This window comes from Trachypithecus francoisi, unplaced genomic scaffold (genome assembly GCF_009764315.1).
Source record: "Trachypithecus francoisi isolate TF-2019V2 unplaced genomic scaffold, Tfra_2.0 Lachesis_group6, whole genome shotgun sequence".
NCBI lineage: Eukaryota > Metazoa > Chordata > Mammalia > Primates > Cercopithecidae > Trachypithecus > Trachypithecus francoisi.
The window spans coordinates 72,542,347-72,569,266 of NW_022681471.1; the positions used below are offsets into that span (position 1 = coordinate 72,542,347).

The window sequence follows — 26,920 nt, forward strand, 5'->3', positions numbered from 1 at the left end:
AAAAAAAAAAGTACAAAAAATTAGCCGGGCTAGGTGGTGGGTGCCTGTAGTCTCAGCTACTCGGGAGGCTGAGGCAGGAGAACGGTGTGAACCCCAGAGGCGGAGCTTGCAGTGAGCCGAGATCGCGCCACTGCACTCCAGCTTGGGTGACAGAGCGAGACTCCATCTCAAAAAACAAAAAAAAAAAAAAAAATTAATTAATTAAGTATTCTAAACAAAGTTTAGCAGCACAACTTGGGGATCTGTAGTTACAGTTCATTAGTTTAATCTTAGACCCATTCTATAGAAAAGGAACACAACTAATGTCCATTGAGTATCTGCTATGATACAAAGTACAAATGCCGTTTCATTTAAAACTCTAATAACTGCATGAAGTATATATAACTATTTCCATTTTATAAGTAATAAAACAGATTATTATCTCTGTACCCACAGCTACAAATGAAAGATCCAGAATTTGAAATCACATCTGTCTGATTCCACCATCCCACAATGTTTCCCACAGCCACAGAATTTCTTCTTACCTGTTTTTCGAAACCACTGAGCTTCATTAGCTCTTGACTCCAAACTTAAGTCTTCTTCGCCACAGGCTGAGAAAGTTTCACAAAGGCTGCATCAACAGGAAAATTTGATACTGATGGTTTTATTTTACACTCTAGCAAAGTTGTTTAATCCTGCTTTAAGAACAGTCTCACAGGAGTTTGAATTTAGAAAGTTCTTTTTTGTGTATGTGTATATGGGTGCATACCAAAGTAATTAAAATGACAAAAAGCATTACCAAGTTCCAAGAAGTTGTTAACTCAAATTCTGGGAAACAAACATGTCTTTGGAGAGATTTATAATTTTAATTAGTGCAATCATTCACTACCTAAGGTAGAAAGATATGATTTATATGTGAGGAAATAAAGAATAGAAACAATCATTTAAAAGACTAAACCGGAGATTGAGAATTAGAAGAGTATCAACATGCTGGCATAATATTTACTAGCCAGCAAGCTCAGGACAGAACCAGAATGTGCTATCACTATCAGAAGGCATTTACATATCCCATGTCCTTCTGAGATATAAGAATGCCAACCAGCAAAGTTTTTCTCTTTTGAAAAGAAGGGTTTGGTTTCTATACCACTTTGCTATGTTTAACACCCTGTTGACAGGTATTTGAGGTATAAAATTGAACTACCGCAATAAGCAGGATAGAATTTCTAAGATATGAATTTTTTGGTGTGTTTTGGACATAAGGAAAGAGGTACATGGACAGTAAAAATGGGAGATCTGTTAAAAGGGATGCCATGTAAAAAACCATGTAGCTAGAAAAAGAAATGTGATATAACTAGAAGATTAGCTTGAATAAAGTGGACATGGAAAAATTATTAGTAGATAAGGGAGATGGCACAGACTTGGGTGGACAGCTTCAAAATAAGAGAATATACAACCTGAATTTGATTCAGAGGGTATGAAGAAAAACAGCAGGGCTCAGAGTATTTTTATTTGTCTTGATCCTTTTTCACTTGTTCAATTCTTAGGTTAGGATCAAGTGGCTACTAGAAAAGAAAGGTAGAGGGACCGGGAGTGAGAGAAGGGAAGAAGGGAGAGAAGGAAAGGAAAGGAGGGAGGGAAGGGGAAAGGAGGGAAAGAAGGAAGGAAGGAAGGAAGGAAGGAAGGAAGGAAGGAAGGAAGGGAGAGAGAGAGAGAGGAGAGGGAGGGAGTGAAGGAATAAAGGGAGAGAGGGAAATGTCCTTAAAACAAATAGGAATTAAAACAGAACTGAAATCACATTTGGAGATGAACGCTAATGATGACACACTTTTCTCTGCTTGTGAATGAAGAAACCAAAATAGATTCCTGTGGCAAACATTAATAAGGAGCATGAAGTTTAACTCAAACATAAGGTTAAAGTCAGTGTGCTCAGTGTACTTGGAGAATTCAACAGAGAATAGAGGCAAGATGAAGAATATAACCAGGGAGATATTTACCTCTATTCAGGCAAGCCAAAAGTCGATCCATTTCTTTCTTCCTAAAAATAAAGAAAAGAATATTTTCCAACCGTTCCAAATCTTTACTATAAAACGTAACTAAAAAGGGACACCATTTGTGCCTGAGAATTGAACTAAGAAAATGCGAAATTGTGAAGTTTTTTGCTCAGGACTCCAATCTACCATTTCAACAATCTTCTTCCCCACTGTAGGATACAGTTACTCATTCCCAGTGCCCTCATATTTTTTCTCTCTTCTACTTCTTCATATACCCTCAGGAAAGGATTTCATGACTGTCAAGGTTTTATATTGTAGGGTCATAATACTTGAGAGAAGGTGGTGATCTCTGTGATTTATAAGCTTTTTTGAAGAGGGGGAACTAGAATCCTTATTTCAAATAAAATTGTATAAAAGTCTAATATACAAGAAAAATAAAAGATAAAAGTTGAGCTGCTGTGGTTGAACGAGGAGTGGGTGGAGGCTTGGAGCTTCACCTTCCTGGAAGTCCCTGAGGCAGTGCCACAAAATTTCCAGGGTTCTGAGGAATGCGGTTTAAAAAACAACTTATCTTGTACAGACACATCATTTGACAGATGAAGAAAAGAGTAGACCCAGGTTTCTTGACCCCTCTGTCAAGCTTCTTTAAGCATATAAAGTTTAACAGAGAACTTCCGGTTCCTAGTTGTGCATGTAAGGAGCTTGGGAGTTGCCAGCATCTCCTAACAAGTAAAACGATGAACACACTGAAAAATTAGTAACTCTTCTTGGACCTATAAGAGAGGAGAGGAAAAAGGGAAAACCACTGCCACAAAGATTGGAGAGACAGGCAAAGATAGGGAGTCACAGCTTACTAGAGCAGAGATTCAAAAGTGGAAACTACCATGCTACCCAGTGCTGCAGAGGAAAACCTGAAGCATAACTGACAAATCACTGGAGGCTCAGTGTGGACAAGTCTGAATTAAAAGACTCAGGAGGACCCAGTCATAGGGGGGCCTCCACAGCTTTGTGAGTTTTGCCTCCAGGAGCTTGGTTAGCTACTCAGAGAATACTGGAGCAAAATCTCTTTATGCATCTTGCAGGGGGCAGAGGAAACAAAACACTTTAAAACACGCCAGAGCACCCTGTTCTTAACAAGTCTTGCCCTCAAGAGAAGCTGCTTAACTACAGCCTGACCTTCTGGGGTGTTATCAGAGTCTAACTGATCTCGGAGAAACGAAATACTCAAATTCAGTCCATTCTAGCCATCCTGTCCCACTAAATGGGGGAGAAAAAAACCTGAGAAGCACTTGTGAAGTTCACAGTCCAGAGGTATAGGCTTACTAAAAGACCAAGACCTAACCATAGGACTAAGAATGTTTCCCAGCCAGGTGCAATGGCTCATGCCTGTAATCCCAGCATTTTGGATGCCAAGGCAGGAGGATTGCTTGAATCCAGGAGTTTGAGACTAGTCTGGGCAACAGTGAGACCACATTTCCACAGAAATGTAAAAATCAGCCAGGTGTGGTTGCACATGCCTGAAGTTCCAGCTACTCTGGAGGCTGAGGTGTGAGGATCACTTGGGCCTGGGTGGGGGTCAAGGCTATAGTGAGCCATGATCATGCCACTGCACTCCAGCCTGGGTGACAGAAAGAGACACCATCTCAATAACAATAATAATAATAATGCTTCCCCTCTCCCCATAATTCACCACCACATTGTTAAAGGCCTATTTATAGTAGTTCCTTTTACCTGGTACATCATGTGCAGCTTTTAAGAAAAAATTAGAAGGCATACTAAAAGGCAGAAAATACAATTTAAAGACAAAGCACAAGCATTAGAACTAGACATAGCAGGAACGTTGGAATTGTCAGACTGGAAATTTAAGACAACTATGATAATTGATCATGATTATGATAATTATTGTAAGGGCTCTAATGGATAAAGCAGACAGCATGCAAGGGCAGATCAGCAAAGTAATCAGAGAGATGGAAATTCTAAGAACCAAAAAAGAATACTAGTGATCAAAAACACTGTAACAGAAATGAGAAAACCTTTGATGGTCTTATTAGTAGATTGAACAAAGCTGAGGGAAAAAAGTCTCTGAGCTTGAGGGTATATAAACAGAAACCTCCCAAACTGAAAAGCAAAGAAAACAAAGACTAAAAAAAATAGAACAGAATATCCAAGGACTGTGAGACAACTACAAAAGGTGTAACATATGTGTAATGGGAATACCAGAAGGAGAAGAATAGGTAATGGAACAGAAGCAGTACTTGAAATAATATGACTGAGAATTTCCCGAAATTAATGTCATATATATAAAATCACGGATTCAGGAAGCTCAGAACATCAAACAGGACAAATGACAAAAAAATGACATCTAGACATTTCATTTTCAAACTATAGAAAATAAAATATACAGACAAAATTCTGAAAAAAGTCTGAGGAAAAAAATACCTTACCTAAAGAGGAACAAAGGTAAGAACTACATTCCACTTCTGCTCAGAAACCACACAAACAAGAAGAGACTGAAGCAAATTATTTAAATGTTGAGAGAAAATCCCACTAACCCAGAATTTGTACCTTGTGAAATTATACTTCAAAAGTGAAGGAAAATAAAGACACAGGGGTGGAGCAAGATTATGGAACAGAAGGCCCACCCATCATCCTCCCCCACTGCAGGAACACCACATTTAACCACTGTCTACACACAAAAAGGACTCTCATAAGAACCAAAAATCAGGTGAGCACTCACATTACCTGGTTCTAACTTCACATTGTTGAAAGAGGAACTGAAGAGAGTAAGAAAGACAGTCTTTAATCACCAATGCCACCCCTTTTCTATCCCCCAGCAGCTGCCTGGTGCAGAGAAATCTGTGCACTTGAGAGAGAGAGTGCAGAGACTATCAGACTTTGCATTGAACTCAGTGCTGCCCTGTCACAGCAGGAAGGAAAACTGGGCTAAACACAGCCAACTTCCGCTAACAGAGGGAGCATTTGGACCAGCTGTAGCAAGTGGGGAATCTCCCATCCCAATCGTTGGAATCTGAGTTCCAGCAAGCCTCGTCATCATGGGCTAAAGTGCTCTGGGGCTCTAAATAAACTTGAAACACAGTCTAGGCCACAAAGACTGCAAGTCTTAGTGCTGAGCTGGGCTCAGAACCAATGGACTTGGGGGCATGCAACTTACTGAGACACCAGCTGGGGTAGCTAAGGAGGTGCTTTGCTTGTTCCACCCCTCCCAACCCTGGGTAGCATAGCTTATGGCTCCAAAGGAGACCCCTTCCTTCTGCTTGAAGAGAAGAGAGGGAAGAGTGAGGAAGACTTAGTCTTGCATCTTGGATATCAGGTCATCCACAGTAGGATAGGGCACTGGGCAGAGGCATGAGACCCCTATTCCTGGTTGTAGCTCCTGGATGACATGTTGATGCACACCCTGGGCCAGAAGGGAACCCACTGCCTTGAAGGGAAGGACCCAGTCCTGGAAGTATCCATCACCTGTTGACTGAAGAGCCCTTGGGCCATGAATAATCAGCAGTGTTCCCAAGTAGTACACTGTGGGCTTTGGGTGAAACTCTGAGATGTGGGGGCTTCAGGTGAGACCCACCACATTCCCAGCCATGGTGGCTATTGTGAGAGACTCCTTCTGCTTGAGAAAAGCAGAGGGAAAAGTAAAGAGGACTTTGTCTTATGCCTTAGGTACCAGCTCAGCTACAGTAGGGTAGAGCATCAAGCGGGATCTTAGGATCCCCAATTCTAGGCCTTAGCTCTTGGGTGGTATTTGTGCACCTGCCCTGGGCCAGAGGGGACCCCACTGCCCTGAAAGGTGAAATAAGGCCTGGCAGCATTTACCACAAGGTGGCAGCATTTACCACAAGGTGACTGAAGAATCCCTTAGGCTTTAAGTGAACATCAGCGGTAGGCTGGCAGTACTCCCCATGGGCTTGTGGAAGCGGGAGGGAAGAGTGGGAAGGACTGTGTCTCATGGTTTGACAATCAGCTCAGCCACAGTAGAATAGAATATCTGAGGTAGACTTCTAAGGTTTTTGACTCCAGTCCCTGGCTCCTGGACAGCTTCTCTGGACTCACCTGGGGCCTGGGGGAACTTGCTGCCCTGAAGAAGACACAGGCCTAGCTGGTTTCACCACCTACTGATTGCAGAGCCCTAGGACCTTGAACCAACAACATAGGTGGTAGTCAGGTAAGTGGTTACAGTGGGCCTTGGGTGAGAACCAGGGCTGCATTGGCTTCAAGTCTGACCCAGTGCAGTCCTAGTGGTAATGGCCATGGGGTACTTGTATCAACATACCCCCAATACCAGACAGTTCAGGAGAGGGAGAGGGACAGAGAGAGAGAGAGAGAGAGAGAGAGAGAGAGAGAGAGACTCCATTTGTTTCGGGGACAGTAAGGGAAGAGAACAAGAGTTTCTGCTTGGTAATCTAGAGAATTCTTCCGGATCTTATTCAAGACCACCAAGGTAGTACCTCTATGAGTCTACAAGAACCATAGCATTACTGGGCTTGTGGTGTCCCCTAATGCAGATACAGCTTAGATCACAGCACCCAAGTACTTCTGAATACCATGAAAGCCCTCCCAAGAAGGACAGGTGCAAATAAGTCCAGAATGCAAAGACTACAATAATACTAATTATTCAATTCCCAGATACTGATGAACACCCACAAGCATCAAGACCATCCAGGAAAACATGACATCACCAAACGAACTAAATAAGACACCAGGGACCCGTTCTGGAGAAACAGAGATATGTGACCATTCAGATAGAGAATTCAAAATAGGTTTTGAGGAAATTCAAATTCAAAATAACAGAGAAGAAATTCAGAACTCTATCACATAAATTTAACAAAGAAATTGAAATAATAAGAATCAAGCAGAAATTCTGGAGTTGAAAAATGCAACTGAAGAATATGTCAGAGTTTCTAAATAGTAGAACTGATCAGGCAGAAGAAATAATCAGTGAACTCAAAGACACACTATTTGAAAATACACAGTGAGAGGAAAAAAGAAAAAAGAATTTTAAAATGATGCACAGCTACAAGATCTAGAAGACAGTTTTAAAAGAGCAAATGTAAGAGTTAATGGCCTTGAAGTAGAGGCAGAGAGACATGGGTAGAAAGTTTCTTAAAGGGATAATAACAGAAAACTAAAGAAATCTAGAGAAAGATATCAATATCCAAGTACAAGAAAGTTATAGAACACCAAGCAGATCTAACCCAAAGAAGACTACCTTAAGACATTTAATTATCAAACTCTCAAAGGTTCAGGATAAAGAAAGAATCCTAAAAGCAACAGAAAAGAAACAACATACAATGGTGTTGCAATATGCTTGGCAGCAAACTTTTTCGTGGAAACCTTATGGCAGGGAGACAATGGCATGACGTATTCAAAGTGTTGAAGGAAAGAAACTTTTACCCTAGAGTAGTATATCTGGCAGAAATATTCTTTAAACATGTAGGAAAATTAAAGGCTTTCCCAGACAAACAAAAGCTGAGGGATTTCATCAACACAAGACCTGTCCTAAAAGAAATGTTAAAGGGTGTACTTTAATCAGAAATGAAAGGATGTTGATGAGCAAGAAAAAAATCACCTGAAGGTACAAAACTCACTAGTAATATACAAATACACAGAAAAAAACACAATATTATAGCACTGTAAGTATAGTGTGTAAACTACCCTTAAATAGAAAAAACTAAAAGATGAATCAACCAAAAAACAATAAATATAACAACTTTTCAAGACATAGACAGTATAAGATATAAATAGAAACAACAAAAAGTTAAAAAGTGAGGGGAAGAAGTTAAACTGTAGAATTTGTATTAGTTTTTTTTTGCTTGTTAGTAGTTAATTTGTTTACGCAAGCAGTGTTAAGTCATCAGATTAAAATAATGGGGTATAAGATATTATTTGCAAGCCTCATGATAACCTCAAATAAAAAAATACATAAAACAGATACACAAAAAAATAAAATAAAGAAGTTAAATCATACCACCAGAGAAAATCACCTTCACTAAAAGGAAGACCGGACAGAAGGAAGGAAGAGATAGTTAGTATATCAACTAGATATGTGCACTCCCATGTTTGTTGCAGCACTATTCACAATGGCCAAGATTCAGAAGCAACCTGAGTGTCCATTAACAGATGAATGGATAAAGAAAATGTGGTACATATACACAATGGAGGACTATTCGGCCATAGAAAAGACTTGAGATCCTGTCATTTTCAACAACTTGGATGGAACTGGAGGTCATTATGCTAAATGAAATAAGCCAGGCACAGAAAGACAAACTTCACATGTTCTCACCTATTTGTGTGAGCCAAAAGTTAAAACAATTTAGCTCATGGAGATAGAGAGTAGAACGATGGCTACCAGAGGCTGGGAAGGGTTGTGGGGGGTAGAAGGAAGGGAGGATGGTTAATGGGTACAAGAAATAGTTAGGAAGACTGTAAAAGACCTAGTATTTTCTAGCACAACAAGATGACTATAGTAAAAAGTAATTTAATTTTAAAATTTAAAATTTTAAAAATAACTAAAAGTGTATAATTAATAAATGTTTGAGGTGATGGATACCCCATGTACCCTGCAGTGATTATTACACATTGTATGCTTGTATCAAAATATCACAAGTAGCCCATAAATATATACATCTACTATGTACCCAGAAAAAATTAAAAATAAATTAAAGAAAAAAAACCTCTCTGACAAAGAAAGTTGAAGGAATTTGTTGCCAGTAGATTTCGTTGTAAGAAATGTTAAAAGAAGTTATTTAGAGAGAAGGAAAATGATATAGGTCAGAAACTCAGATCTACATAAAGAGAGGACAAGCATCAAAAGAAGAATAAGTGAAGGAGATACTACTCAGCCATAAAAGGAATGAAATCATGTATTTTCCAGAAGCATGGATAGAACTGGCGGCCATTGTCTTAAGTGAAATAACTCAGAAGCAGAAAGTCAGATGCCGCATCTTCTCAAGTGTAAGTGGGAGCTAAATAATGTGTATACATGGACACAGAAAGGGATAAAATAGACATTGGCGACTTGGAAGGATGGGAAGGATGGTGGAGGAAAATAATCCTGAAACTTGAAACACCCATAATGCCTTGGGTGATATTGGAAAAACACTCTAACGGGGAGGGCAGTGCCCAGAAAAACTACATAATAAAATGGAAGTGGTTTATACATGATCATGCTACCTGTGAATGCGAGGAGGAGGTACTCATGAGCAGAGAGTCTCATTTCCCCTAGGACTGACTTTGGAAATGCATGAAGAGCTGCTGGATTCTATGTCATTGGGACAGTGCCCTATAAACAGTTCTTAACTGATTGACAAGGAGCTGCTTAATTTATGGATAGCAGTTCCAAGGTGAACAAACAATATTCTGTTTGGAAGGCTACCATCTGATCAAGGAAGGTAAAAACAAATCATCTTAGCAGGCTGAACTGCATGCCGGTTTCCCAGCAGTGAAGGAAGAACTGAACAGTGGTAAAAGCCCCTAGGTTTGGGTTTTGACTGACTCATTGGCAGTGGCCAATGACCTGGCTATGTAGTCTTACAGAAGGGAAATGGAATACTGGCCCATTAACAGGATGTTTGTATGGTGTATGACTCTATGAAAAATCACTATGGAAATCTGAGGGGTGCATTAATGTAGAACATATTGATACCGATCAGAAGAATCCCCTTTCAGGTTTGGAAGGTGATGAGAATCAACAAGTGGATATCCCTGTGTGCTCCCTTGAGGCGGCCCCCTGGGTCCATGAAATTAGTGGGCATCTGGGGACTCAGCAATACAGAGATGGGTTGAACCTAGACATATCCCTCTTGTACCCTCTGAAGTTGAACCTGGACATATTCCTCTTGTACCCTCTGAAGCACAAAATGCCAATAACTGTTCTGTTTTCCAACAAAAGAGACAGAGACTTAAGGTGGCTGTGTGACAGATTCCTCAGGGGGAAGGCCTTGAACACAGCTAGCAAGTCAGACTGATGCTGATAGCCCCAGGGTATGAGTTTCAACAGGAATAGACACTAACTCTGGATTGGCCTTTGCTTACGCAGTGGTAGATGCAAATGCTCAGAATGTAATAAAAGAACTGGAAGAGAATATACTGCACCAATTTGGGCTGCTGAGTCACATTTTTTTCAGACCAAGAAACACACTTTACAACCCATAATGTCCAACAACGGGCAGAGCTATATCCTCCTTAGAATAATAGTTAGAAAGGGAAGTCGGAACAAGTAATTGAAACATTGGTTGTCTAAAATGGGGGCAGACACAGGAATGAAGGATAGGCTTACATGCCTCCATAAGCTCACACTCAATATTGGGGTGTGGGGCTAAGGAAGTGTCCCCACTAGATAGACTCCTCTGTTTTTGTGCTGAGTCTGAGGAAGAGGAGTTGGGGAAGGATGCTAGTAGGACTGCAATTCTTCCCAAGGGTGTAGGACACTGGTATGATGACAATATTTTCTTTCTTTCTTTCTTTCCTCCTCATATCACCTCAACTTTGTTTTCCTACCTGACGAAACATGAGCAAGACCATGGCTGCAACTACAAATGTTGGAAACAGGGCTGATTCCTCAGCAAGAAACCTAACTATATTTTTAAATCTTTATGTCAGAATTCCTAAGGGCCTCATGGGGGCAGGTTGTGTCTTTACCCTATCTAGCAAAATTGGGGTTAAGAGTAAATGCAGTTGTATTGCTTAATGGTCAAGATAGTCCACTAATTCTGTATCTATAAAACCCTACCTTATATAAATGGGAATGGACTGAGCAGGAGGCATTCGCTAGATTAGTAGTGCTGCCTGTAATCTGGACTAGCACCTAATATTCTTTCAAATGTGGAAATGTTTGGTTATAAATAGAAAAAAGGAGGAATAGTAGATGAGAGTAAGAAATGGAGATCGAGACCATCCTGGCTAACACGGTGAAACCCGTCTCTACTAAAAAATATAAAAAACTAGCCGGCGAGTTGGTGGGTGCCTGTAGTCCCAGCTACTCGGAGGCTGAGGCAGGAGAATGGCGTGAACCCGGGAGGTGGAGCTTGCAGTGAGCTGAGATCCGGCCACTGCACTCTAGCCTGGGCGACAGAGCGAGACTCCGTCTCAAAAAAAAAAAAAAAAAAAAAAAAAGAAATGAACAAATGGGTTATGTAGTAAGGGAAATCCAATATTACATCAGTACCTCGAAAGAGTCTCAAAGCAAAAGATGATATGTCTCTTAGTTCAATTATACCAGATGCCTGAAAAGGTGAAGCCATATATTGTGGAGACCACTCCTGCTTTTGGAATCTGACCAAACAGAAGCCTGGAAATCTCAGTGGCCTTGCCCTGGGGAACAATTTCATGATATAATGATGGACTGGACAAATTATTAATGACTGAATGGGACTCCAGTATTGTGCCAGTATCTTTTTTTTTTTTTTTTTTTTTTGCGATGGGTCTCACTCTGTCACCCAGGCTGGACTACACTGGCGCGACCTCGGCTCACTGCAAGCTCCGCCTCCTGGGTTCATGCCATTCTCCTGCCTCAGCCTTCCGAGCAGCTGGGACTACAGGCGCTCACCACCATGCTCGGCTAATTTTTTGCATTTTTAGTAGAGACGGGGTTTCACTGTGTTAGCCAGGATGGTCTCAATCTCCTGACCTCATGATCTGCCCACCTTGGCCTCCCAAAGTGCTGGGATTACAGGCGTGAGCCACTGCGCCCAGCCATGTGCCAGTATCTTTTAACCGTTATGATCCTTTTGTTGTATTTGGGATCTGTGGTCAAACACCAGGGATCTTTACACTGTGGTATTATACTGTGGTATAATTAGAAGTGTATTTGGTCTGAGGTTGCTGGTACAAGGGTCCTAAAACCCTTGGGAGAAAAGAATAGGCCAAAGACCTTGACAGAAATCTTACCAAAGCAGATATACGATGACAAACACACATAAAAAAGATGCTCCAAATCATACATCATCAGAAAAATGCAAAATAAAACAATGAGTTACCACTGCATACCTATCAGAATAGCCAAAATCGCAAACACTGACGACATCAAATGCTGGTGAGGACACACAGCAACAGGGACTCTTATTCCTTGTTGGCAGGAAGGAATGCAAAAGGGTAAAGCCACTTTGGAAGACAGTCTACCAGTTTCTCACAAATCAAAATACATAGTCTTACCATATGACCCAGCAATCATGCTCCTTGGTATTAATATTTACCAAAGGAACTAAAAAGTTACCTGCACATGAATGCTTACAGAAACTTTATTCACAATTGCCAAAACTTCGAAGAAATCAAGGTGCCCTTCAGGAGGTGAATGGATAAATAAAATGTGATACATTCATACAATACAATATCATTCAGTGCTATCAAGACACAAAAATACATGGAGGAACCTAAAATGCATATTACTAAGTGAAAGAAGCCAATGTGAAAAGGCTACATATTGTATGATTCCAACTGTATGACATTCTGGAAAAGACGAAACTATGGAGACAGTAAGGGGTTGATGAAGGAGGAATGAATAGGTGGAGCACAGAGAATTTTTAGGGCAGTGAAAATACTCTGTATGATATTGTAATGATACACACATGCCATTATACTTTTGTTCAAACCCATAGAATGTACAACATCAAGAGTGAACCCTAATATAAATTATGGACTTCAGGTGATTATGATATGTCAATGTAGCTTCATCAATTGTAATAACTGTACCACTCTGGTGGGGAATGGAGGAGGCTATGCATGTGGTGGAGAGAGGGGACATATGGGAATCTCTGTGCCTCCTATTAGTTTTTTTGTGAACCTAAAATTTAACTAAAAAAATAAAATATTAGGGCCAAGCACAGTGGCTCACACCTGTAATCCCAGCACTTTGGGAGGCTGAGGTGGGAGGATCACGAGGTCAGGAGTGTGAGATCAGCCTGGCCAACATGGTGAAACCCCGTCTCTACTAAAAATACAAAAATTAGCCGGGTGTGGTGGTGAATGCCTGTAGTCCCAGCTACTCAGGAGGCTGGGGCAGAAGAATCACTTGAAACCAGAAGGTGGAGGCTGCAGTGAGCCAAGATCACGCCACTGCACTCCAGCCTGGGCGAAAGAGCGAAACTCCATCTCAAAATAAAAAAAAAATATTAAACTTAAAAAATAAAGTGAAGTAAAAACTTACAGCAGACAAAGGAATGAATGTGGAAGTATTGGCAAACTCAACTAAAGAAGTTTACAGGAAGAAGGGTAGAACATACTATAAGACTGGCCTTATCAGTAGGGGTCTAACATATAAAGACTGTGGTCAGGAAAAGTAGCAGAATTTTCAGGGATAAATCTTAGAAGTCTGGTTTATATAAAGTAACTTCTTAGAGTAAATTTTATTAATTTGAATTTCAGCTGAGCTAAAGTTGATTTCTTTACTATTTAATTCGGTGACTCCATATCAAATAATCTAGGAAGGGTCCATGAATAAAAATATACAGTACAAATAAGAATGAAGACATACAAAGGAATGTATAATCTATTTAGAGAAAAACTGCTTTTAAAAAATTTAGCATATGACTTGTTAGTACTTAGGTAGATACTGCTCATTTATAACCACAGGAATTTTGGAACAGAAAAGGCCTATAAAAATTATCAGTCCAGTTTTTAAAATTGTACAGATGAGGAAAATAAAGCTTAGAGAAGTTAAAGAAGTTGCCATTGCCTACGGTAAACCAAAAGTTATTGAAATAGTTGAACTTATAATTCAATTCTCTTGAGCCCTCTCATTGAATTAGGTGCTTATATATTTTTTTTTTACAAGTTAGTCTAATCTATTTGTTAAATCAGGTTCTAACCTCTACCTGAAAACATTGCTAGAGGATATTCTCTATTACTACATTTACTTGAAAACAATGAAGGTATATATTCAAAAGTGTTTTGTAATTTCTCATTAATTCAAACAGGATTCCCTCCCTTACCCCATTTCCAATTGGTTTTAATGTGTGTGGTTTGACTGTATGCCACAATTATGAGGAATATGAAGCACCTTTAAGTCCAGTGCTGGAGATATTATAAATAACTAATATTCAGTCATTTAAATAAATTGAGTGGCAATTATGTGTCAGATACTGCCCTAGGTTTCAGTGATGCAAAGATAAATAAAGTCCCAGCCCTCAAGGCACTCTTACAATCTAGTAGCTATCATGGTTTAGTCTTTTTTTAAAAAGCTTCTTATTGTTGAAAACTTCAAAGATGTCCAAATGTTAACAGACAAGCATAATGAATCCTCATGTACCTATCACACAGCTTCAATAATTATTAACTCATCACCAGTCTTATCTCCTTGATACCTCCACCCACTTCTTCCTCTCCCATATTATTTTGAAGCAAATTCCAGACATTATATTATTTCATCCATACATATTTCAAGATGTGTCTGTAAGAGATAAGCAATCTTTTAAAAAACCAACCACACTACAATTATCATGTTTAAAAGTTAATAATTTCTTAGTATCAGCAAACATTTGGTCATTATGCAAAATTCCAATTGCTTCATCTTTTGTTTTGTTTAAGTTTGTTTGAATTCCCTTCTAATGGATTTATGAAGCCTATAAAGAAAAGGCAAAACTTATAATATGCAATTGGGTAAAATTTGCATTACGAAAATGACAGTTATAAATATCTGTCCTATGTTATCTCAGTCAAAGACATTTCCAAAAGAATTTATTTGAAAAAATATATTGCCTCTGGTGAAGTAGAAGGAACTATTACAGACTTCTTGTCTAAGAAGAGAATGCAGAGATGGGTGATATTTCTCTGAAAGTTATCCCTAAATCAACACTCTGAGTAGAGTTTTCTTTCAAATAATCAGGAGGTAGTAAGTTTTGTGAATGAAAAATTGGTGACCAAAGTCTTCAACGAATTGTTAAGTTTTAATATCTTATTCCAAAGATATTGTGCACAGAGATATATTTGAATACTCTCAGATGACCTGATAGAGAATCATAACCAACAAGCCATCCAGGTTATATGTTCTGTGGGAAAGTAAAAGATATGTCTGTATTTGAGTCATCTGTAAGAAAGGGGAACAGATGTAATATTATAATTCTATCATAGATAACATTATTGAGGGCTTATTAAGTTCCTGACACTCTAAATGTTTTACATGTATTAACTTATACTCTGGTTTCTCTGCAGATCACATAAGTCTTTTGCCTTTTAGATGTTTTAACTCACTGAGTCATCACAGCAACCCAATGACATAGGTATTATTATTTTTCCCACTTTACGGATGGGGAAACTGAAGGCCAGAGACGTTAAGAAACTTGCTCAAGGTTACACATCTGATAAGTAGCAGAGCCAGGATATGAACCCAGGAAGACTGGCCCCAAAACCTGTACTGATCTTACCCACTACACGAAGTATCTCTTAATATACGATTTATATTTTAAGTTACTATAATTTATCTAATGGAGAATACATCATTTTTGTTGGAATAACTCACTTATCTTCAGATTCCGGCATTTCAGCAATTTTTGGAAGAACAACACGAAGCAAACACCTATATGACAAAGTAATATTGGAAGTGATTCTTAGGAAGAAACGTGTGAATGAATACATACCAAGTTACAACCCTGATTACTCTGGGAGGGAGAAGTGAGAAAAGAGAGGGTAAAGGGGAGATTAATCTTAATATATATATATATATATTATTGTTTTAACAGTTGCAATGAAAACATACCAATTTTATAATTTTGAAAGAGGAATTTAATAAAATAATTTTAAAACAAAAGCGTTGCTTAGAACAAATTCTTAAATGGTTCCACAGTTTGTATCATTGCTCAAAAACACTGGCTAGAACATCAGGTATGGTAAATTAGTCTTTATATTTTTCTTTCTGTAAAGGAACTGGAACTGGCCTTTGGGTCTCAAACTGGGATCACTATGCTTTGAAGGGATCTGGCAGCATAATGGCAAATTGACAAAATAAGGTAGTTGGTAAAGTTTTAAAACCTAAAAAGCTTTAAAAAATACTATCTGTCCTGAATGATTTTTAAATATTTACCTTACTGAAGGGATGCAAGTATCTCAAGACTCCTCTGACTCTTTTATTTATGTGACTCCATTTCCCTTTTGGAAATGTGGCCTCAAGTGTAACTGACCAATAGGAGAACCACTCTAGAATCCTGCTGGTTTCTCATTTCTCACAGTGGCATTTTCTCAGTCATACCATTAAGTACTTATCAAGTCCCAACCTCACCCTCCTCTGCTTCGCTATTTTATGCAAAAAACTTTATGCAAAAGTTTCCTTGATCTCAACAGCACGATTTTGGCAAAGTTTATTGACCAAGAGCAAGATGAGCAGAGGAAATACTTTCTCTTCCACAGGATGTAGGTTACTTACTTGATAGCTGTAAGAACTTGTTCCTGGTCTTCTGAATGTTGAGCTAAATATTCCAAAGCTTTTTCTGCCACAATTTGTTGTCCATTCTAAAAAGAACAAATATAATATGTTAAATTACATCTCAAAGTGATACTGCAAAATGTTATCTATATTCCTGTTCATTAAAGATAAGAGAAATATCTAAACATGTTCCTTTTGTATTCTCAAAAAAGCTACTGCAAGATAGTAGAATGAAGATACAATTCACTGACAAAAACAGAACACATTTGTATTAGCCCCAGAAACCGAATCCTCCCTATTCACAAACACTCAATACTTGCCAATATTACCCTTAGTCCACTAGGACTAATCTTATTGTGCTCTTTATCCCCCACTTATTAGCAGTAAACAAAAGAACCCCAGATTGTCAGGTCACCCTCATTTCTAGCACTCTATTCCCAAAAGTCTCCATATATCCCCTCTTTTGTCCTCTTTTTCTATCTCTCCCCCACTCCTCCAACCATTCCACTATGCTCTCTGAAATTCAGTCCACTCTCAGCAAAATCTCCTCTACCAGCAACCTCTTCCCTAAAAGTTTCCTCCACATTCTTGCTCTAATGGAAATCTAGGTTTCTGCCAAGGATGCTGCTTCCACTGAAGCCCTCTTAAGTGGTGGCTGTTTTTGCTCTCACTAGCTTACCCATAGGCCTGGAGATGGAGTGGGTGTCTTTCTTGCTCTTCATGCCATTTTAAAATTATTCTTCCATTCTATTCCCTAAAATCCTCAACTTTGAATTTCCTGTAACCAGACTATATCACCCACTACCCTTCATTGTTGCTGTGGCCTACTAGCTCCCAGGTTATTTCTTCTCATTTTTTGGTGACTTACTTATTGCTCAGTTACATTTTCCAAAAACTGCTCCTGTCTTAATTTTTGGCATTTTCTTTTTCTTTTTTCTGTCTTTTTTTTTTTTTTTTTTTTTTTAAAGTTGGATTCTTGCTCGTCACCCAGGCTGGAGTGCAATGGTATGATTTCGGCTCACTGCAACCTCCGCTTCCTGGGTTCCAGCGATTCTCCTGCCTCAGCCTCCTGAGTAGCTGGGATTACAGGCGCCCGCCACTATGCCCGACTAATTTTTGTAGCTTTTTTAGTGACGGGGTTTCACCATGTTGGCGAGGCTGGTCTCGAACTCCTGACCTCAGGCGATCCACCCGCTTCGGCCTCCCAAAGTGCTGGGATTACAGACGTGAGCCACCACGCGCGGCATATTTTAGGCATTTTCAATATATAGGTAGAGGATCCTCCCAATATTCTAGTTTCCTGGTTCCTGAAATTTTACTCTAACAATTACCTTAGCCGTTCATTCCCATAGTCATTCACTAGACTCTGTCATTACTAACAATTGCAATCATTTCATACTCTCAGTCAGGGCTAGGACTAGGTTAGGGCAGGTGAGGTGAGTGAAGCACCTAGAGTGAAAAATTTAAGGAGGCTCTCAGTGTTGTTCAAGTACCAAGCCTTTACTTGTACCACCCAGAGAATAAGTTCCTCCTTAAGTTTTGTGCCCTAGGTGTCTCCCTCCCTCCCCCTAGTTCTCCACCCCAGTTCTTACTTTCACATATTCTACTTTCTGTCTACTGCCTCTTACGTTTCCAACTTGATACCTCTATTATCCTGACTCCAGCAATCCTTCAACTGCAGTAAGACCCCCAACCCACTGATGCCGCCAGTTTTTCACTGTCCCTCATCCCTCTGATGTTCTACTGCATACCCAGTTTAAATTCCATGGAGACTAATTATAACCACTCGCTTGTTCCTTGATTTTCCTGCCCTTCTTTTGCTTTGTTGTATTCATCTGGCAAAACCCCAACTCTGATTAAGTCCAACTTTCTGATTTTGGTGCTTACATCCATTCAGCTGAATGTGGCCAGAAAAAAAATACATACAACTACTTGTTTTTTTTTTTTTTTTTTTTTGAGATGGAGTCTCACTCTGTCGCCCAGGCTGGAGTATAGTGGCCGGATCTCAGCTCACTGCAAGCTCCGCCTCCCGGGTTTACACCATTCTCCTGCCTCAGCCTCCCGAGTAGCTGAGACTACAGGCGACCACCACCTTGCCCTGCTAGTTTTTAAATATTTTTTAGTAGAGACGGGGTTTCACCGTGTTAGCCAGGATGGTCTCGATCTCCTGACCTCGTGATCCACCCGTCTCGGCCTCCCAAAGTGCTGGGATTACAGGCTTCAGCCACCGCGCCCGGCCAACTACTTGTTTTATTTTAAAACTTAATCAAATAGCCTTAGTGCTACTGGCAAGCATATCACACTTCCGTAGTCATTCACTTTCTTACTTTCCTGGATGAATAGTTAATACCTTATCCCTTCTTCTCAACTCCCTAATACCTCCTCTCCTGAGCTCAGAATTTGAGACCGAGAATGGTTGAGAAGAAAAGTGGAACTAGCAAAGGAGAAAGAAAGAGTGACTCACGAGGTAGGATAAAAATAAGGATAATGTGGTGTCCTGGAAGCCGACTGTGTTTCAGGGAGGAAAGAGTGATCAACAGCATTGAATGTTGCTGACAGGTCAAATACAATGAGGACTGAGAATTAACCACTGCAATTTACAATACAGAGGTCATTGGTGACCTTGACAAAAACAGTTTTGTTAGAGTGGTGGGGTAAACGCCTGATTAGAGTAAGCTCAAGAGAGAATTGGAGACAGTAAATATAGACAAATCTTTAGAGGAGTTTAACTACAAAGGGAAGAAGAGAAATTGGGAGTAGTTGGTGAGAGAAGGAAGGTCAAGAGGTTTTCTTCCTTTTTGTTTGTTTGATATGGGATAAATGAGCATGTTCATATGCTGATGGGAATAAACCAGTAAGAGAATAAAAAGTTGACAAAATGAGTGAGAAAAAGGCAAGAGGTGATAGAAACAAGTGTGTAAGCTTAGAGACTGGCTTTAGGAAGGAACATGATAGCTCATCTATGGTGGCAGTTGAGAAGGCAGACTATGTGGTGTGATTGCTGGTGTGTGAGTCGAGGTGGTAGTAGGAATCTGTGGAAGTCTCTTCCTGACTGCTTCAGTTTTCAGAACCTAGAATATCCACATTTTCTCTTGGGAGGTGGGGGAATGAATTTTGTAAAGGGATTTAAAGATAAGGTAGCTTATTTTAAAAGAAGAGAACGCAATGTTTTGCCTGCTTAATACCCCACTCTCACTCCCTTGTCTAGACTCTCATTATTTTAAAACTGGATTATTATCACCGTCTCCCATTCTGTCCTACGTATAATTTCTCCCCATTCATTTCCTCATGCACAACCCAAATTATTTTCCTAAAGCACTACTTTTACATAAATTACCATCAATATTTTCTTATTATTTAGAGAATAAAATGTATACTAATCTTGTCACAGCTACTTCTACTTTATCTCATACTCCCCCTATAGCATCAACATAATAATAAAAGTCATGGCGGGCGCAGTGGCTCACGCCTGTAATCCCAGCACTTTGGGAGGCTGAGGTGGGCAGATCACTTAAGGCCAGGAATTCCAGACCAGCCTGGGCAACATGGTGAAACCTTGCCTCTACTAAAAATACAAAAATCAGCCAGGTGTGGCTGGCGCACACCTGTAATCCCAGTTACTTGGGAGGCTGAGGCACAATAATCGCTTGAACCTGGGGGGCAGAGGCTACAGTGAGCTGAGATTACGCCACTGCACTCCAGCCTGGGTGACAGAGTGAGACTTTGTCCAAAAAAAAAAAAAAAAAAGCCACTATTACATCAGGTAAAACATCTGGAATAGTGGAAACATAAGCCCTCCAGCACTTTAACCAAACACTGTGTCTCTCAAGTCCTTTTTCCATGTCTTGTTTATACCATCTCTTCCTTTAAAAAACATTCTTACTTATGTAAATGCTACCCTTTCCAAAGCCCAACTTAAGTTTCCTTCCACTGTAGAGACTTCCCAAATCAATTTTGGTTCTCAGTGCTCTCTTCCTACTCTGAATTTTGGTAACTTTAAACATATACATTAGCTATTGGTCTTTATTCTATATACTTACATAGAATTCTATATTCTGTAGACTTACTTTCCTAATGCATAGCTTGTCTGTTCAAATGACTCGTGAGATCCTGGAGGAACATATTTCTAGCATCTAGCCCAATATCTTGCCCAAAGTAGTTGCTAAATACAGTTTGAATGATATGTATTTGATGTCAATGAGTAGGGTAATAGAACTCTGAAGGAAGAAAAGTATTTGCAGATGCAGATATGGATTGTATTTGTGAAGAATGGGAAGAAGATGAAAGAGAGGAAACCCAAAGGCAATTATCTTTTTAAAGGAAGGTTTATAAATATACATTTGATGTAGAAAGCCGAAGAGAGCTGCTGGAAGAATTATGGAACTGTAGTTCTGATCAGGAAGACGGTTTTCCTATTTAAAGTAGTTTTAAAAAGAAGATAAACTTAACAGTTTATAAATCACATTTTCAGCCCATTTAATCAATCTTCGTAACAATCCTGGAGGTAGGTATTATCTTTATTTTGCAAAGGATGAAATTAAGACTTGAGGAAGTTAAGCACATATTAAATGGCAGAGCCAGTATTCAAACCTAGTCTAAGAGCTCCACAGATGCTACTATGCTTTTCCTAATTCAATATATTAATAAAACCAGAATTCTGTAAGTATTCTGTAACAAACAGGATACAATTATTTATCACTTCTAAACTAACATTGTTTTGTGGTTATGAACTCAAAGGATTCACAGAAATTTAAACCACTTTGTTTAAATTGATGAGAAAGATAAGTTTCTATATAGATAGCTATTTATTGACATGGTATGGCATTTTGAATTTGGAGTTTCTTTTACAAATTAATGTTTTGCTATGTTTATTTTATGTTGTTTTGAGCACAACTCTGTTACCTCACTGTTTCATTTACTTCAGTCTGCATTATAGCGAAATGAGAAGAAATAAAGCAGTTCTGCAACCAAGTCTGGCCTGAAGTATGAGGCAAAACAAAGGGTAAAGGTCTCTCCTGTGTCTAACTGATAATGATTCTATTAATTGTCTTTCAAAATGGAAAAGGGATAAAAATCTAGTAGATGAATACATATGAATTACCTCTAGAGCAAACTGGGCAGCTAAACTTAGAAGCATGGTAGGTGAATCTCTCTCTGCAACTAGAGCATTATCTTCTGACTCTTCATCTGTTAATACATTCTCTAAAGTAATTATTGCCTGCAAAGCTGAAAAACAAGAAAACAATTACAAAATGATATACTCTAATAAAAGAAATTACATATCTATGGTTAATTATGCCACAATGAATTTGGAATTTATTTTAAGAACATTAATATCTTTAAAATATTAGTATTCTTAAAGTAATGTGAGTTGATAAACTTTCAAGGAGGACTCGAACACCAGAAAAATGCCCAACTGGGCAACTGCACTTCTGTGAATTTATCTTATGGATATTTGCAAAAGTAAACAAATATATATAAGGATGTTCATCCAGCATTGTTTGTAAGAGTAAAATATGAAATCAGCCTAAATTCCATCATAATGAATGGGCTAAACACACTTTGGTACATCCATAATTTGAAATATAATACAGAATAAAATAAAAATTGAGTAGCTGTGTGTGTATTCCATTATATTCTTAAAGGTGGAATACGACAAGTTAAATGTGTGTACTATAGACAAATAATATTTGTTCAAATTAATAATCAAAAAGAGAGATAAATGTAAACATAAAAATTCAATTAATCCAAAATAAAGCAGAAAAAAGGAAAAAAGAACAAATGGGACAAACAAGATAATTAATAAGATGCTAAATTTAAATATAAGTGTATCAATAACTATGCTAAATATAAATGACCAAATGACCAATTAAAAGGCAGAGATAGTAAGACTGAAAACAAAACAAAACACAACTTTTAATATATGCCCCCTACAAGAAATACACTTGAAATATAAAAACAAAATTGATTGAAAGAAGAGGATGAGATAATATATACTAAAGTGAAGGTAATCAAAAGAAAGTTGGAGTGGCTATATTAATATCAGATAAAGTGAATTTCAGAGCAAAGAATATTATTGGCAATAAAAGGTTATTTCAAGACAATAAAGGAATCAGTTTATCATGAGGACATAACTCTAGATGCTTATGCACCCAATAAAATTTCAAAATATAAGAAGCAAAAGCTGGTAGAACTGCAAGAAGAAATGAACAAATCCACAGCTATAGTCAAAGATTTCAATATCCTCTCTCAATAACTGATAGCACAGAAAATCAGCAAGGATTCAGTACACTTAACACTAAATCAACTTGATGTGACTAACATTTATAACACACTCAACTCGACACCAGCAAAATGTACATTCCTCTCAAGTGCACATGAAATATTTACCAAGAAAAACAATATTCTGGGCCCTAGAACAAGTCTCAATATATTTAAAAGGATTAAAGTCATACAAAGTATAATCTTTGACTACAATGAAATGAAATTAAAAATCAACAAAAGAATGTTCTCTGGAAAATCCGCAAATATTTGGAAAATAAGTAACACATCTAACTAATCCACAAGTTTAAAAAGGAATCAAAAGTTAAATGGAAAGTATTTTGAACTGAATTAAAATGAAAACATCACATATCAAAATTTGTGTATCGTCACTAAAGCAGTAATTAGGTGATAATTTGTAGCATTAACTGTCTAGATAGACCAGAATAAAGGTCTTAAATCAATGACCTCAGTATTCACTTTTGGAAATAGGAAAAAGAAGAGCAAATGGAACTCAAAGAAAGCAGAAGAATGGATATGATAAAGATAAGAATGTAAATAAATTAAATAGAAATCAGATAAAAACAATAGAGGCCAAGGTAGGAGGATCGTTTGAGCCCTGGAGTTTAAGACCAGCCTGGGCAACATGGTGAGACCCTATCTCTACAAAAAAATTTCAAAATGAGCTAGGTGTAGTGGCATGCACCTGTGGTCCCAGCTACTCGGGAGGATGAGGCAGGAGGATAAACTGAGCCTGGGAGGCCAAGGCTGTAGTGAGTTGTGTTTGTTTTTTTTGAGACTCTATCAAAAAAAACCAAAACCAAAAACAACAACAACAACAACAAAAACTGATAGAGAAAAATTAGTAAAACCAAAAGCTGGGTTCTTTGAGAAGATCAATAAAATTGACCTTCTACATTGATTGATCCTCTAGTTACACTGACCAGGAAGAAAAATACAGAAGACATAAATTGCAAATATCAGGAATAAGAAAGGTGACACCACTGTAAGTTTTACATATGTTAAAAGGATAATATGTGGATATTATGAACAACTTTAGGCCATAATTTCAACAACTTAGATGAAACAAATTTTTGAAAGACACAAACCACCAAAGCTAAATCAATAAATAATAGATAACTTGAATAGCCCTGTATCTATTAAAGACATTTAATTTATAATTAAAAACCTTTCCATAAAGAAAACTCCAGTCCCAGATGGCTTCACTGGTGAAATCTACCAAAAACGTTTGAGGAAGAAATAATATCAATTCAACACAAACTCTTCCAGAAAACTGAAAAGGAGAATATACTTCCCAATTCATCCTATGAAGTCAGTATTACTCTGATAGCAAAACAAAAATGATTACAGGAATATAAAACTACAGACCAATTTCATTCATGAACACAGATACACATATTCTAAACAAACCATTAGCAAATCAAATTATATAAAAAGGAGTATACATCATGATCAAGTGGGGCTTGTTCCAGAAATACAGCATTGGTTTAACATTTGAAAATCAATTAATATAACTGACTATATTAACAAATTTTTTAAAAATTGATCATTTCAACAGATACAGAAAACCATACAACCAAATTCAACATCCATTCCTTACCCCTCCCACCACCAAATGGAACTCCCTCAACCTGATAAAGGATATCTGTGAAAAATCTACAGCTAACATATTTACTGGTAGAAGACTGAATGCTTTCCCCCTAAAATCAGGAAAAAGATAAGGATGTCCATTCTCATCAGTTTTATTCAAATTTTACTGAAGAATCTAACAAGAGCAACAAAGAAAGAAAAAAATAAATTGCACCCAGAGTGAAAAAGAAGTGAAATTATCTTTACCCACAGGCAACATTATTGTCTATTTAGAAAATCTGATGGGGCTGGTGCAGTAGCTCATGCCTGTAATCCCAGCACTTTGGGAGGCCGAGGTGGGAGGATTCCTTGAGGCCAGGAGTTCGAGACCAGCCTGGCCAACGTGGTGAAACCCCATTTCTACTAAAAACACAAAAATTAGCCAGGCGTGGTGGTGCATGCCTGTAATCCCAGTTTCTTGGGAAGCTGAGGTAAGAGAATTGCTTGAACCCAGGAGGTGGAGATTGCAGTGAGCTGAGATCACGCCACCACACTCCAGCCTGGGCAACAGAACAGGTCTCGAAACAGAACAGGTCTCAAAAACAAACAAACAAAACAAAACAAAAATAAAATAAAATTTAATGGAATCTACAGGGAAGGTACTGTACTGCAACTAAGAAGTGAGTTTACCAAAGTTGTAGGATATAAGATCAATATACAAGAAATCATTTTTATTTCTACATATCACCAATATAAGCAATTGGAAACCAAAATTTTTTAAAAATGCCATTTAAGATAGCATAAAATATAGTGTACTTAGGGATAAATCTGACAAAAGATGCACAAGACAGGTACAATGAAAAGTAGAAAACATTGCTGAGAGAAATTAAAGACCTAAATAAATGGAGGTATGTAAGTTACTCATGGTTTGGAAGACTCAGCAATGTTGTTAAATGTCAGTTATCCCCAAAGCTGATCTATAGATTCTATGTAATCCCAATCAAAATTCATTTATGCAAAACTTAAAATAATGATTCCAAAATTCATATGGATATACAAAGGCCTTGGAATTGTTTTGGCTATCCAAAACAATTAGAAAACAGAACAAAGTTGGAGTTCAAATTTATTACATAGTTACACTAATAAAGACAGTATGGGAATAGTGTAAGGATGGATCTATTAAAGTTGACTTCAAATTCATTACATAGTTAAACTAATAAAGACAGTATGGGAATAGTGTAAGGATGGATGAATAGAAGAATGGAATGGAATAGAGTCCAGAAAGAGATCCACACATATATGACAACTAATTCTGATAAAGGCACAAAGGCAATTCAATCGAGAAAGAATAGTTTGTTAAACAAATGATGCTGGAACAATTGGATAGTCATGTGCAAAAAAATAAAAAAAATTTCAATCCATACCTTGAGCCAAATACAAAAATTAACTAAAAATGGTTCACAGACATAAATGTAAACCTAAAACTGTAAAATTTCTTGAAGAAAACATGAGACATTTTCTGTCACCTTGCACTAGGCAAAGATTTCTCAAATACAATGCCAAAAGCACAATCCATAAAAGAAGAAAAATAAATAGGACTATGTCAAAATTTAAAACTTCTGTTCATGAAAGATGGTGTTAATAAAAAGAAAAAATCTGCAAAATACATGTCTGATAAAGAGCTTGTGTCCACTAAACATCAACAAGATGGTGGAATAGGACTTTCCAGCGCTCATTCCCCACAAGAACATCAATTTGAAAACTAGGTGAGAGATTTCAGCAGCTGGCTGTGGCACAGAAATAGAAAAGATGCATTGAAGAGTGTAGAAACAACAGCTTTTTAATACCCATGTCACCCCTCCCCGAACCCCAGGCCATAAAGCATGAAGATAGACACCCTCCACTTAGGGGAAGAAGGGGAAAGTGAGTACTGGAATTTACCTCAGACCACAACAATGGGCTGGCGGCAGTAAAACTCATCACTGGGCAGGCTCCCATGGCCCCAGACTCCAGGTCATATCCTGCACACCCAGCTCCAGACCTGCCCAAAGGACTTGGTCTCTAGGACTGCCACATCACCAGGCCAACCCCAGCAGATTCAGGCTCCAGACTGGCCCCAGTGCTGGACCAGACCTATTATCCCCAGGCTTTGGACCTGTTCCAGTGCCATAGTAGTCCTAACAGACTCAGGCTTTAGACGCAGCCTCCATCCCTAGGACGAGGCTGACATCAGTAGTTCCAGGCACCAGATTGCTGCCAGTAGGAAGCTGGATCCCCCATAGCCCCAGGCTTCAGGTCTGCCTCAGCACTAGGCCAGCCCCACAGCCCTTGTCATCAAGTCAGCACCCATGGACCCAGCCTCTAGGCTGGTCCTTGTAGATATAGGACCCAGGCCTACTCAGTGCCAGGCCAGCCCCTGCAGTCCCCAGGATCCAGGCATACTCCAGGTTTTCAGACCACCTCAGAGCTAGGTCAGCCCACACAGCCCCAGGCTGCACGACTGCCCCAGTACCAGGTCTGTACCACTGGCCATAGGTACGAAGCTGGCACTCATGAACACAGTCTTCACGCCTGCTTGTGTCACTCCACACTCCAGTGAAGCCAGGGTCCAAGTCTGCTCCAGCAGACCAAGGGTCCAAGCCAATTCAAATACACCCTAGGGCTGGGCTGTTCCCCATGGATCAAGGCTTCAGCACTTCCCCTATGCAGCCAGGTTCCAGGACAGCTC

General features: G+C 38.8%; 1 protein-coding gene across 1 annotated transcript in view; it reads right to left on the reverse strand.

Annotated features, from left to right (window-relative positions):
- TEX11 (testis expressed 11) overlaps positions 1–26,920 on the reverse strand; it is a 320,825-nt gene that overhangs the window by 76,810 nt on the left and 217,095 nt on the right. Inside the window, 6 exon segments of the mRNA XM_033200830.1 lie at positions 525–587; positions 590–610; positions 1,974–2,014; positions 15,442–15,498; positions 16,342–16,427; positions 21,443–21,567. Coding sequence (XP_033056721.1) covers positions 525–587; positions 590–610; positions 1,974–2,014; positions 15,442–15,498; positions 16,342–16,427; positions 21,443–21,567 — 393 coding nt within the window.